General features: G+C 39.6%; 3 protein-coding genes across 3 annotated transcripts; 1 reads left to right on the top strand and 2 right to left on the bottom strand.

Moving 5' to 3' along the window:
- Nucleotides 1-7,567: 7,567 nt before the first annotated feature.
- On the bottom strand, nucleotides 7,568-10,862 carry LOC111891488 (probable serine/threonine-protein kinase PIX13). Its single transcript, XM_023887548.3, has 5 exons — nucleotides 10,728-10,862; nucleotides 10,486-10,615; nucleotides 10,199-10,335; nucleotides 8,783-8,948; nucleotides 7,568-8,263 (listed from the first exon to the last, which is right to left on the bottom strand). Exons 1-5 carry the CDS (start codon nucleotides 10,860-10,862, stop codon nucleotides 7,941-7,943), a joined length of 891 nt encoding a protein of 296 aa, XP_023743316.1. The 3' UTR covers nucleotides 7,568-7,940.
- Nucleotides 10,863-10,993: 131 nt separating this feature from the next.
- On the bottom strand, nucleotides 10,994-11,602 carry LOC111891489 (probable receptor-like protein kinase At5g38990). The gene has a single exon (XM_023887549.2). It carries the CDS (start codon nucleotides 11,600-11,602, stop codon nucleotides 10,994-10,996), a length of 609 nt encoding a protein of 202 aa, XP_023743317.1.
- A 1,774-nt stretch (nucleotides 11,603-13,376) lies between these two features.
- Nucleotides 13,377-14,192, top strand: LOC111891498 (uncharacterized). The gene has a single exon (XM_023887557.2). It carries the CDS (start codon nucleotides 13,377-13,379, stop codon nucleotides 14,190-14,192), a length of 816 nt encoding a protein of 271 aa, XP_023743325.1.
- Nucleotides 14,193-14,651: the final 459 nt, after the last annotated feature.

Genomic DNA, 14,651 nt, shown 5'->3' with positions numbered 1-14,651 from the left:
ACCCGAGTATAATCACACTTTATAACTCCACCCTACTTGTTCCTTAGTACTCTAAGGATTCTTACTTGGACTGTGCACTGACCCGGTATCTTCAGTAGTACGGGCCCAATACTACCGTCCATACCGCCTCAGCATTCATCCCAAGTCCTCCTCCCAGAGTCCCAAATCCCAAGTACTCTACTCTCTCTAATCATGTGCTACTCACTAGCAGATCTCTCATAAGCTCCTCGCTGCTATCTAAATACTCTCAAGCATCTCTAGCAGCAAAACCCCTAGACTAAGGCATCATATATCAGGCCACTCTAGTCCTAATAAGAATACCTAGTCTAATCTAGCATGCATAATATAATTCATCATATAGCATAACATAACATATCTTATAACACTTATTGTAAGGGTATTTTGGGAAATCACCGTTTGGGCGTTGGCTGATCGTACACACGACTCTGCTCTGGTTGTCTCAAAACTCTTTTTACTCTTCTTTTTTTTTAAAAAAAAGTTTACTTTATTATCGAAAATTTTCCTCAAATCCTCAGTTTGAGTTCAGATACGCCCGAAGATGCATCCAAATCCTTCAAACTAAGGCTCTGATACCAACTTGTAACACCGTAAAAATTTAAACAATTTTTCACTTTTTAGAAACCATAAAATGTCATTCACATTCACTTCTCAAAACATTGTTACCCTTTTAACCCCAGCCTTCAACACTCTTTACAAATTGAGTCTGAAATTTACCATTTAACCCTCTAAACTTTCAATTATAACTTGTTAACCCCCAAAACTAACTCCTTGCTGCACTATTCTGATTTTAGGGCTATTATTCATTTATTAATTTGTCTATTTATTTATTAAATAAACAGGGTGTTACACGAAGAGTGGTGTGGTGATTGTCCTAGGAAAACATAGGAAGAGGTTTAGTGTTGGGAGCCTTGTCTTGTAGAGGATTATTTACTTTGATAAGGAGTGACCTGGAGGATTCAAAGCAATCCTTGAGGACAGTGTGGATAGATGTGTAAAGTGGTATGGGTTCGTACTACTGGAAGCAGAGGATCCATACTCGGGTCAAGGAGAACTGCGATGAAACTAGGAAGCTTGTAGAGTATGAGACTCCTCAATATATATATTGATGTGTATTCTGATGGGTTGTATGGTCTGTTTTCAGTATGGTGATGCTTCGAGGTAGACCGATTCGGGGTTCTGGTGCTGGTGAGGGTTCAAGCTTAGGTTTTGGAGCCGAGCAGTTGGATGATCAGACTTAGGAGTTCATTTCTTCTGATATTACTCACATCATAATTCAGTAGACTGTTATGATCATTGGTATTGTCAAGGAGGATATCATGAAGGTGTTGGAGGAACACTTGGGCTCTTTCCTTTCTAAGATAGTGGCTTTGATTGGGACACGTTCACTGACCTTCTGGGAGTTTTGGGAATGTGGGGCTCCAGATTATTATGGGGAGATGGACCCGGTTGCGAGCAGGCATTGGTTAACAGGTGTCGCTAACACCTTCCGCACTAGCAGTTGTCCCGATGGGGAAAAAGCCAGACTTACCTCCTCTTTTGAAAGACAGAGCTCAAGACTGGTGGGAAGAGGTTAGGCACTCTGTTGGTGATGAGGTTGTTGATTCGATGACATGGAATAATTTTAAGACCATATTTTTAGCTGGGTTCACACTAGTGATTGAGGTGCAACAGCTGGTGAGGGAGTTCCAAGACCTTCGTCAAACTACTGAGACAATGGCGAAGATCATCGCGATGTTTTGTGAGAGGAAGTTATTGGTTCCTCGGTATGTAGCGGACGAGGAAATGAAGAAGGTGAGATACCATGAGATGTTGAGGAGTGATATTTGGCAGTTTGTGAGCCAATCCAGTTGCAAGACACTGGACGATATGATTGCGAGAGCCAGAGAGATGGAGATTGATCTTCGGATGGAGAGGAAGAGAAAGTCAGATCTGGCTTAGATTTCAGGGGGGGGTCAAAAAAGAGGTTCAATGTATTTGATTCTAAATCAAGAGGCCAGTAGGGCCGGAGCCGCTGTGGCAAGTGCGGCAAGACACATTATGAGGCGTGTAGGGTGGGTGCTTCTTGCTTCTTCAAGTGAGGTCGGACGGGGTCTGTTAGCATCAATTGTACAACTACTACCACCACCACCACCCCAGTATCTGATCTGATTTGCTTCCATTACAATCAGAAGGGGGTCGAGGCCAGTGGTAGTACCCGCTCCGGCGATGCTGAGGATTAATGATGTCCGTCCGGGCAAGGCGGATGCATCTATAGTGAAGAGTAGGGTTTTTCAGCTAATGGTTGAGGAGGCTCGCATAACACCTGATGTGGTGACGGGAATGTATCTTTTCCTTATCTCTTTATTTATATTGAATTCTGCTTATATTTATGTGTTTTATTTTAGGATCGTTCCTTGTGAACAATATTTCTGCCTTGGTATTGTTTGATTCGTTGGAGCTGGATTGTCCTTTAGACGTCGAGATTGGAGATGATCGATCTGTCCGGGTATCGAGGGTTCATCAGGGTTGTGTTCTTTGGATGTTCCAAAATACATTACAAGCTACAAAAGACACTTCAATCATTGTTCTGAAAGCCATAAACCAAAGTGTTAGGAATAAAACCCAAATTGAGATTTGATGAACAAGATGCGGAAAATAAGAACAAACACAAATATGAAGATTAGGTCAAATGATCACTCGATTTATTGAATTGTGAGGAACAAATTACACTTATGAAATAAGAATCTAACTCTACAGAAACCTCACAATGTGGCGGCAACATTTTGCCTCTCTCTTAACCCTAATTGTGAATAATACATGACTATTTATAGGGAAAAGACAAGTCTTGGGCTTTTAACCTACACATCATCAAGGGGGGCCATTACCATCATCCATGGAGTGCTTTGAAACTCTAAAATCTCCCCCTCAAAGTATGGAATGGATGACAATGCTTTAACTTCCAAAACAAGCATCTAGCAAATAAAAAATCTTGCAACGAGGAATAGATGAAGCAATCCACGAATCTTGATTCTTCAATAGTCTTCAAACACGGGTTCTAGGATACATAAACCAAGCACTAAAGTAATGTCTTTAAACTTCATTTTCGAATGTAATCCCAAAAAAATCTTCATGAAAACCAAACCCGTCATAAAAACCCATTTCAGAACAAAGAAACCAAATCACTTCTTGTCTTTGAAGAGCTCCCCCTCCAAGTCACAATGATCTTCAAATAAGCTAATGATAAAAGTCACCAAAAAATATCATGTAACAACCCAAAATTTAAGATTCATAACACCACTTGATCGAGAAAATACTAGAAGTCGGAGATAAAACAAGTCCTTAAAATAGTTCGATGAAGAACTACTACTGTAAAGGATACTTCTCTGCAAAAACTTTAGAAGAGTTCTATGAAGAACTGCTACTGTAAAAGCTACATTCATAATTCTGTCACAAGCTTTATCAAAAATCTTCAAATTTGAAAAGTCACAAATCCAATTTCGAATGGCCATACCAAATTCTCCCTCGATTTATAATCAAAAATGTGATTATAAAGCCTTCAAATGGTCATGAGAATGATCTTGAATGGATAAATAATTATTGTGCTCCCCCATGACAAAATGATATACACAACAAAGTATAAAATCCGAAAAAGTCATGAAAATTTGACGTTATCACGAAAAATGACTTTCCGAACCGCCAAGACTTGATGGAATCTTTATTTTTCTGTTCACAAAAAAATATGTGTCTTAAAAAATCCAAAACTGTTCACCGGCCCTCAAATTTGCAAGCTTTTCTGAAAATTGGGCAAAGACTGTTACTTTTTAAAAGACAGGGGCTCGAATGGTAATTCGACATCTATTTCCCCCTTTATTTGTAACAAAATCTGGAAATGGTCCAAAACTACCAAGGCATGAAAAGTATAGGGACCAGATCATCAAATTCTTGAAGTTGCAGGGACCAAGTGGGAAACATTGAGTTATCTTCTTCCCCATAGTGACTGATAAAAGAAGAAGCGATACCACCGTGACTGTTCATTCGGCCCGAGCACAAGCAACCGAAACCAATTTCGGTTCAAGATTGTTGATACAAATACCAGGTTCGGTCCGAAATCCAATAGTGTCATCGTTCGTTCCAAGTGCTACCAACCGAACTCAAGTTCATTCCCGGTTCGTTCCAAGTCCATTGATACAAAAGCGAAACCGAGCATCAAGATGCGGACAAGGAGCGAAACCTTAGCCGAGCCGAACCGCAAGTTCACTTTCGTTCTCCCCTCTTTCGTTCTGAGTTTTAACAAACAAACCCAATATCGTTCTAGGCTCGTTCCGAGACTGTCGATCAAAGCGAATCCAAGTCAACGAACGATAGAGCTAGCCCAGAAATCAATTCCAAGTCCGTTCGCTCCGAATCAATCTCACAGATGTTCGTTCGATCGTTCGCAGGTAAGGTAATTTTGACTTTCGTTTAACCATTGTTCTTCCCGATTGAGTTTCGATTCCAAACATCACTCTACTGATTGCGAATTCATTTGTTTTGATTATATGAACCCCCGAAAGTAAAACCCATTTAGCGATTGTGAACCTGTCTTCAAATCAATTCCGATCAACAACCCACTATTCTTCGTTTATATAAGTCGATTTTGACTTTCAGGTCTGACTTGACAATTGTGAATAAGCACCCAATCAGCCCAAGTTCGTTCACATGCCTCAACCAATTACAATTTCAATTACGAATGTAGAAAGCCCGTTTGCCCCATTTTTTACATTTTGCTTGACTCACAAGAACAACGACTTAATCATTTCAGTTAAAATCCAATCCCGATATCATTCCTTCTAAACATTACATCGCTGATTGTAGTCACAATTTTGATTTTGACTATTTCATATTGACCACCAAAGACACCATTTTTAATCGAATCCAGATCAATAACCATATTTTTCATCAGTTCTTCAAAGAACGAATATGAACTCCAAACCAAGAATCATTGCCATCATAGTTCCAATATCGAAAAGAAAATCAATTTCTAACAGTAATTATCTTTAAAATCAATTGAATAGAGAATGAATCTTGAATAAGGAAGAACTGGAACAAACATTATCAAAGGTTCAATAACATCAAAGAACAACTTTGTATTCTAAAGCACAATCAATGATAACTGGAAACTATCATCAATCATCAAAGGACGAAACACACAACGGATTCAATCACCTGATCGATTTGTAAATTAAACCCTTAGATTAGTCGATGGTGGTAAAGAACAAGCGACATTAAGTACTTGAATTGAAATCAATATAAAGGGGCCCAAAATGTATGAACACTAGACGAAATAAATTGGGCTCAAGAACACAAGATCGACTTGAATAAAAAAAAATATTGGCTTAAACAAGTGAACTAGATCTGGGAAGAAATTGAATAGCCTTGAATTGAACAATTGATCAGATTGGAACACAACATACCCAGATAAACAGTGATGAACTGTAACATAATTCCCCATGAACAGTTGCTTGAACATAATTTTGATTCCAAAATGCCAAAATACCAATAATCTTCAATATATGTGCAGAAAATCATCAAACCAAGAACGGATACTTCAAAAATCAATAGATCTTCAAAGACCCGCTCTGATACCACTTGTTAGGAATACAACCCTAATTGAGATTTGATGAACAAGATGCGGAAAATAAGAACAAACACAAATATGAAGATTAGGTCGAATGATCACTCGATTTATTGAATTGTGAGGAACAAATTACACTTAGGAAATAAGAATCTAACTCTACAGAAACCTCACAATGTGGCGGCTACATTTTGTCTCTCTCTTAAACCTAATTGTGAATAATAAATGACTATTTATTGTCATCCTCCTGACAGTGTATGTATAACCACACATCGCGTCCACCACCTCTGACATGTTAGTAATGTTGTGATGATGATAAGCAATCCTACTACGGGCGTCGTGCAGGTCTCGGGCCATGGCTTCCATGTTGTATCGCTCCTGATAATTCATTTCGGGTGCACGCATATAAGGCATCCCTATGACCGGGGGTCAAGGCTGACTAAGCTCGGGACGCTCGTTTCTTGGTGTGAGAGGGACTGGCATGGGTTCTCGGCATTGGCGCACTCTTTCTCGCTGTCCTCCTGCGAGATGGTCCATAAAGGGGCGGCTGAGGTGTCGACTGTCAAGAAGGCTCGAGTATCAATGGGGTTGAAGTCTCCTTAGTCGGTGCCTGGATACTCACTTCCTCTCCAGTCTCTGATCCCGTAGATGAATCTTCGACCGGTTCAGTGCTCGAGTCGCGGTTGAATTTTGGACGTGCAATGACGTAACCTAACTCATTTGCCGATCCAAGTGCTTAAGATCTAGTGTTTGACATGGCTAGGCTGTACACGGAAATCTTTAATGTTTAGACGAATTTTAGCATCCTAGTGAATTTTTGTTTTGTTTGATGTTTAAGATTAACCTAGGTTATTCATACCACTCACTGTAACCAATTACGGTCTTGCACTAGCTCTTCTTTAATTATACATAGGTGATCAGGCTATGTATAACTAAGGTCCAGTAGTGTAATAACGAAATTTGTTATACTAAATGGAATGTTTTAATAACTCAACGGTTATAGTTTAGGCCTTCCCAAGGAAAAGGGAAGAAAGGTGTTCTCTATTACCTTAAGGCTCTAATACCAAATCTGTCACACTGCGCTAAAGCGAAAACATGAAGAGTGACAGGTTAAGGTCTCATCACAAAAGGTAAATAGGAGTACAAACCATAAACATTAAGCGTTTTAAGTTTATAGTGCATACAAAAGAATTACATTCAGTTTTCACAATACATAGTTTAATATATAACAAAAGTAACAATTTAAATCATGTTGACATTTTATTGATTCACTGATCGTTCCCTAAAAAGCATGCAAAAACGAGGGTCAACTATAAAATAGCTCGTGAGTTCACATGTTTATAATAGTATATTATTTCAACAAGAAAATATAGTTTGTTACACGACGATTTTGGGGCCTCCAACTCGTCGAGTTCCTATACAAAAATGAATAAATTGATTTAAAATACATACAATGAACCGAGCGTTACACGAACCTTTTTAAAGTTGCCTTCAAGAATCTTTGAGATTTTGCATTCTCTCAACCGAGTCATGGTTGTAGGCCGACTCAAGGGTAGTCCACAATTCTCAAGCAGTAGAGAGACCTAAAATCTCTGCCATAGCCTCTTCAATAAATGAGGAGAAGACTTGTTTTCAACCAAAATCGTCTCACAGGGACGAGTGGAATCACCATTAATGTGTGATAAAAGGTTTTGATATTTGAAAAGTGGGATGATTTGGTTTTTCCACAGAAAATAGTTTGATGAAGAGAGCTTAATAGTAAGCATGTGTAAGATAGTATTGAGAGCGAGGGGAGGTACTGCCATTAGCCATGGTGATTGCGAATATAGGAGAGGGAGCAGGTGGCTTAGAAAAGATGAATAGAAGAGGATCAGAATATGGCCGATACCATATAAGAGTAATTATGATTAATCTCCAATGAATTGTGAAGTGTATTGTATATTTATATTTATAATGACGACATTATACATGCTAAGAGTAAATCCAATACAACAATATTCATAAAACTAAGAGTAGATAGATAATCTTTGTTCATGTAATCTTATCGTTACTAAAAGGTTCTTATAATCCAACCTTTGGAAATACAACATGCTTTGACTCAAAGTAGTCCCACATGCATGATCTAGTGGCCAATTACTTTGTTGGCTTTGGACAGGAGCACTAAATGAGCAACCCGACAATCTCGAAAAAGATTTAGCTCGATTTATACATTTTACAAATGGATCTACCATTCACTATCTTTCCTGCCTATTTATTCAGCTGACTACCAGGATCATATACTTTACATTCACAGGTCTAAAAGAACTATTTATTTGACTTTTAAGAGTCAAACTCTTTTGATTTCTTCTTGATAACATTGATTCAACACCAGCAAAATTTCTTCCATTGAGGGGCGTTCATCTTTTTTACCATGAAGACAGTTTAAAACAAGTTGAGCCAACTTGAATGCTCCTTTTGGAGGACAACCGTTATGTTGAAGTTGTGGGTCCATAATCATTCTAAGATTTACCTCATCTGCTAACAATGGCATAGCCCATTCCACCAAATTTTTCTTTCCGAGGGGTCTTTCCTCATCATACACCATCATCCCGGTTAGTATTTCCAGCAGCACCACTCCAAAAGCATAGATCTCATTTTTCATCGCAAAATCTGTCAAAGTGGAGTTCGATTGGTTAGCCATTAGCGCATGCATCAATAAGTAAGGGGGCGTTTGGATGTTGGATTCTGTAGGATTTGGTAGGAATTGGAATTCAGTTGCGTTTTAATCCAGCATTTGGTATTCAAAGAATCCTTTGAGCAAGAGATTTCAACATTCCATCCTGAATCCATGGAATTCAATCGCCAGCATTTCCTCCTTGTTAGATAGAAGTACTCCAATATATTTTTAACCCTCTAATTTCACAAGTAAAGGCATCTCCATATGTTTTCCCTCTTCTCGCTCACGAACACTAGGAATTCCATTCCATTTTCTGCCAACCAAATGTGTGACAGAATTCAATTCCTTTAGATTCCAAATCTTTTGACAAATTCCAATTCCTTCCAAAATATTCTACACACCAAACGCCCCTTCAAGTTTTTTAACCATAGGGCTAAGTTCATGGAAAAGATTTGGTTGGGATATCATTTAAATATATAATAAGAATATCAAAAATGTTTCACTTCTAATACCATCTGCAGGAGATAGTCCATGAAGACTAACAAATGTGTCTTCGTCACGGAAAAGTCTATCAAATCTGTCTGCTAGGTAACGAAACCATTCAGGGGCAGCATAATATCGATCAATTTGGAACGAGTAAGAAACAAAAGAAAAATCCGAAAGCCGAGCATTAAAATCCTGAAAACAAGCATGAAAGGTATAGAAAAACAAATTAAAACTGATGTGAGGCTAAGATGCAAAACTTATGCCGAGCATATTGAGGACTTAGCAGATTCCTTATGGATAAATGAGATTAAATATTTCTTTCTGGTTGGAAAATATTGTAAGTTTCTTGATTTCAGTGATTTTCTAACAATTTTGATTTTCTGAAATATGGCAATACAGCAATACCTGTTAAATTTAGTTCTTCCTTGTGAATTAATAAAATTCAAAAAGAATGCCTTGGATATGAATTAAATTCTTCTTTGTGAAACCTTAGGTTGCGTTTAGTTACGGAAAAACAATTTTCATTTTCCGTTTTTTGTTTTCCCTTTTCGATTTTCGTTTTTCGTTTTCATTTTTCATTGAAAAATTTAGAAAACGCGTTTAGTTAAACTTATTCATTTTTCATTTTCAGTTTTAAAAAATTAGAAAACGTGTTTAGATGTATATTTTTCTATCGGTTTTCATTTTTAGAAAACGGTAGCAGTGGTAGGGTGTGGGTGGGGGCGGTGACGGTAGCGGGTCAGCGGCAGTGGTTGTGAGTGTGTGTTTGTTTGTGTGTATGTGTGTGTTTGTGGGGGTAAGTGTAGGTTTGTATGTGTGTGGGTGTGTGTGTCTGTGAGGGTGAGGGTGGGGGTGGGGGTAGGTGTGGGTTTGTGTGTGTGTGGGTGTGTGTGTCTGTGAGGGTGAGGGTAGGGGTGGGGGTAGGTGTGGGTTTGTGTGTGTGTGGGTGTGTGTGTTTGTGAGGGTGGGGGTGGTGGTAGGTGTGGGTTTGTGTGTGTGTGTGTATGTATGTGTGTGTGTTTGTGGGTTGGTGCGTGTGTGTGTGTGGGGGGGGGGGGGGGGGGGGTATGTATGTGTGTGTTTGTGTGTGTGGGTGGAGGGTGTTAAGGTAGGGGTAGGTAGAGGTGGATGGGGTGGGAGTGGGTGTGTGTTTATATTTTAGAAAAATTTTGGAATTAGAAAAATGTGGAAAACAATGATTATCAGTTTTCCAAAAATTTTCAACTTCTTTGTAATTTTAGAAAACCGAAAATTTTCATTTTCTGTGAAAAATTTAGAAAAATAGACGAACTAAACGCGTTTTTAAAATTCTCATTTTTCTTGGAAAATTTTTCCGGAAAACGGCCCATTTTTCCGCAATTAAACGCACCCTTAACACTCTTGTGTTATTTACTTTCATTCTACTTTAAAAATGCAAGCACATCAGCTTCAGAGTATATTACCGTATCCACCAATATGTGACTGGTTTTAAATTGGCTATATGCTGCCTGGTTCCTCTTATGTAAATATAACAGGCTTTCAGCTACTCCTATTGCTATGTTCAATCGTGCAACCCAAGAAAGTGAAGTTGTAGCTTGCTCTGCATATCAAGTAACCCAAGAAAAAGAAATTGTGATTTTCATTCTTTCATTATGTTATTATGCTTCAACAACTCAAAAGCATGGTAATATTACCAACTGCCAATTTGACAATAAGGTTCATTACAATTAGAACTAGAAGAGATGCGTACCTCTGTAAAGATATTTATCCAAACTTTTGCCATGAATGAACTCATAAACACAAAACAGTTCTTCCTTGTTGCAGCAATATCCCAAGAGTTTTACAAACTTGGGATGATTGAAGTTTTTTAGTTTGATGACCTGCATAGCCAAATTGGCTAAAAAATGTTAGAATGCATGAAAAATCTATGTTCATTCATTATGCTATGCGAAGTAAGTCCCACATCATCATTTCACATATTGGAAGAAGTACCTTCTGTGAGAGAATCACGATCTTCCTAACATATATCGGCAAACCAATGCCACATTTTGTTGGGGCAGATGTCCTTTCATCGACCCATCCTATGTAAATTAATTCATTTACAGTTGGGGAAAGCACCTCCTCCATGAAATCATTTGTTGCACTTGCCAATTCAGAATATGTGAATGTTCTAGAACTTCCATCCTTACTGCTTCCTATTGCAGTATCAACTTCGATTCGTATCAAGTCAAGGTACCTGCTGAAATCACATTTGCTTTCTATCCAAATGTCCCTTTCACAGCCGTGCTCACATGAGTTCTATCCATTAAACCAACTTTAGCCAATCCGAAGTCTGAAACTTTAGCAACAAAGTTTGCATCCAACAAAATATTAGAAGTTTTCACATCACGATGTATGACTCCATGCTGAGCTGATGTACCCCTGTGAAGGTAGTCTAGACCCTGAGCTGCTCCTACACATATCTTCAGTAGTTGTAACCAGGATAAAGACGAATTGGGTTTGCGAAGATAATCTTCAAGTGTCCCATTAGGCATGAACTCATAAACGAGAACCATCTCTCTTTCATCATTGCAATAACCAATTAAAGATAGAAGATTACCATGTCGCAGCATAGAAAGGACCTTGACTTCCGACTCAAATTCATTGGCTCCTTGATTGGACATGGAGTGCAATCGTTTGACTACAACTTCGCTCATGGACCCGATGTTGGAACATTTATACACCTTACCGAATCCTCCCCAGCCAATGACTAATGCCTCGTCGAAGTTTTGGGTCGCCGATTGAATTTCAGCAACAGTAAAACGTTGACATGTCTGGTCTGGGAATATGAAAGAGGATTCGGTATCTTTGATAGGTGTGGGTAGCATCGTCGTTTAGCTTCTCCTGATTGGACCTTTGATTCTTAACAATATCTCTTGTTTCCAGAAATGAGCTTCAGAATTGCGGCAGTGAACGGGATGATTTCATCTGGTTCTTGTGCCGGTCGTTATTGTGCAGCTAGCGGGTGTCCGTTGACTATTGATTTTGTTGGCCTTCACCAAATTTCTTTATTTTATTTTCTTTTATTTTTGCAAATGGTAACATAAAAAAGATATTTGTAGATTGCCAAAAGTTACATAACTTTTTGGCAAAACTGGTCCTGTAGATTGCCGAAACTGGCTAGTTGAGGCCAACAATGAAAACCTCTATGCACTTGGTCCCTATGGTTTGTAAACGTTGCACGCATGGTCCCTTTGCTTGATTCTATCAAAATTTAGGCGTTAGTTGAGCCCACAAGCCATCATACAGGTGTACTTTGTAGTACACTTATGTTGTTAGTAATACCACTTGATATTAGCTTGGTTCCCAATGTATGAATTAAATACATAAGAAGAAAAAACAAAAACAAATGAATTACTTGTTAACCTTGAAATTATTACTGGAAAGCTCAATATAGATTTACTTAAACATAGTCCTATTTATACTATACTAAAAGACTTTGACTCTAATACAAAGACTTGGAAATAAAGCTAAAAACACAAAACCTTCCTAAAATATCCCTAAATATAAAAACTGCTTTTGAATCATTTGACTAAACCGATTAATCCAACAATCACCCCATAATCGGTTTGGTCGTATTGCTTGTTCATAACAATGTTTAATCACCTTCTTTTCGAACCATCTCGATTCTCGACCATTCTCGGACACCCGACTTTCACCTTCGTCACATCCAAAGTCTTCTCTCAATCCCTTTGATTGTTGGCAACACATGTGACATATACCATGGCATCCTGTTGGACATGTTCATTACCATCTCAACTTTTACCGGATCAATGACCTCTTCCTTGGCCACATCCAAACCCATCCGATTTGAACTCCAATGTCATAATGTTCATACGGTGTAGTTTCTCCAATCTCTTCATTTGTTTCGATCACCGTTCTTTGATGGGTCCTTCCCACCCGTGTTTCACGCACTTATGTCGGTATCCCCTTATCACGAACAAACCGATCAAGAACTATTCAATCCCGAGAGCAGCACCCCTTGCTGAAAACGTCTCGTAACAAACCATTATTTGATCGTAACTAACAGCCACAGACTGCCTATGTTTATCACGAGTAACCTCTCTCATCACGTACGGTGCTCCCCATCTCCACAAGACAAAGGTCGACTGAAAAACACTATACCATTTTCTTCTTATGCTGTAAAACAGTCTCGAAATAGCCCCTACTGTGTTGAACCTTCTTGTTCGATCAAACCTTGAGTTTGTTGCACCCCGAATAAATAAACCTCTGCCAAACACCCCACTTCACCTACAGTGGCAACCCAACACCCGAAGGCTCCTCTCCTTCGAAAGTCGACTCTTAAAATAGCACCGTCTTCACCTCACTCTAATACCTATTAGTGTATATGTATTATTATATGTAGCCCATTTGTATTAGTTTAGCCCACGTAGTTGCTGTAGCCCATTACTTGTATTTGTATTTATTCTTTTGTGTAATGAAAATCAAGAGAGGGGAAAATACCAATCTGTCATGGTATCAGAGACTAGTTCCCAGAAAACCTACTTTCCTTCTTCTTCATCTTCCTCTCGATCTTACTGTTGTCGGGCCTAAACCTAGCCGCCGACCAACCCACCCTCCATCTTCTTCTCAATCTTAACAATGGTTGGTGAAACCTCCAATCCCAAAAATCAGAAACCCTATGGTGCTCTCAATATCAAGACTTATGTTCCTATAATTCTTGATCTCAATGAACTCAATTATGATGCATGGCGGGAATTATTTGAAACCCATTGTCGTGGCTTTGGTGTTCGTGATTTTCTCACCGGTGATTCCAAACCCACTTCTAACAAAGATGAAGAATGGTTCACTCTTGATTTTGTGGTTAAAACGTGGCTCTATGGCACCCTCACACAATCCCTTCTCAACATGATTCTCACAAAGAACTCCACATCCCATACGGTTTGGCTAAGTCTTGAAAATCTCTTCCGGGATAACAAGGACGCCAGAGCAATTGAACTTGACAGTGAACTAAGAAGCATGACACTAGGCGATCTTTCCATTGCTCAATATTGCCAACGAATGAAGTCCATATCAGATCTCTTGGCGAATATTGACAACCCTATACCCGAGAAAACACTTGTTGCTCATCTTCTCAATGGTCTCTCTCCTCAATATGAACACATTGCCACCCTCCTACGCCACCGAGATCCTCTACCCACTTTTCTTCAAGCTCGCTCAAAACTTTTGGTTGAAGAACAAAGGTTCAAGAATTCTCGCCCTCCTCAAGCATCCCACTCGGACCACCCATCATCCCCATCTATTCTTCTTGCTGGTAACAACAACCGCAACAGCTCCACCTCATCTCGTGGAAATCGCCGCCCCAACCAGCAGCGACGCCATGGCACCCACAACACCGAGCAGCAGCAACGCCGCCAGCCTCCTGCTGCGTCTTCTGCAAGTCATCAGTCACAGTAGCTGCCTTGGTAGCAATACCAGCTGCCTTGGCATCCCTTCCCATGGAGTTACCCCCCGTTCTGGCCCGGATACCCACCTAGCAACCTCGGTCCTCAACAGCCCCATCGCTTCTCTGCCACAACTCCACCAACTACTCAACCACCAAGCATCCTTGGCCCTCCACCATCACCCTCTTCTGTTGCTACTACACCTGGACATGCCGCTGCCCATGCTCTCCATACCTCGATCTCTCCTACCCTTCAACCTCCGTGGCAATGGTTCCCTCCAGTGGCACAAGATCAACCGACTGATTTAACTCAAGCTTTCAACTCCATGTCGCTGAATGATGGAACCGACGCAAACTGGTACATGGATACGGGAGCAACTTCACACCTCGCCTCCGATACAGGTAGTCTCTCGTCTATTACAAATAATTGCAATATAAATTCCGTTTTTGTTGGCAATGGACAATCTATTCCC

The sequence above is a fragment of the Lactuca sativa genome, chromosome 4 (assembly GCF_002870075.4).
Source record: "Lactuca sativa cultivar Salinas chromosome 4, Lsat_Salinas_v11, whole genome shotgun sequence".
Lineage (NCBI taxonomy): Eukaryota > Viridiplantae > Streptophyta > Magnoliopsida > Asterales > Asteraceae > Lactuca > Lactuca sativa.
The sequence above is the reverse complement of the archived record's forward strand: the minus strand, read 5'-3'. Positions and strand labels throughout refer to the sequence as shown.

What these genes read in the sequence shown, in the direction of transcription:
- LOC111891488 (XM_023887548.3), bottom strand. Translation starts at nt 10,862, where the DNA reads ATGGAGGAGGTGCTTTCCCCAACTGTAAATGAATTAATTTACATAGGA. An exon ending in GGATAAATATCTTTACAGAG is followed by an intron (nt 10,336 to 10,485) that starts GTACGCATCTCT and finishes CTTGATATGCAG; the next exon opens with AGCAAGCTACAACTTCACTT. An exon ending in GTCACATATTGGTGGATACG is followed by an intron (nt 8,949 to 10,198) that starts GTAATATACTCT and finishes GCTTGTTTTCAG; the next exon opens with GATTTTAATGCTCGGCTTTC.
- LOC111891489 (XM_023887549.2), bottom strand. Translation starts at nt 11,602, where the DNA reads ATGCTACCCACACCTATCAAAGATACCGAATCCTCTTTCATATTCCCA.
- LOC111891498 (XM_023887557.2), top strand. Translation starts at nt 13,377, where the DNA reads ATGGTTGGTGAAACCTCCAATCCCAAAAATCAGAAACCCTATGGTGCT.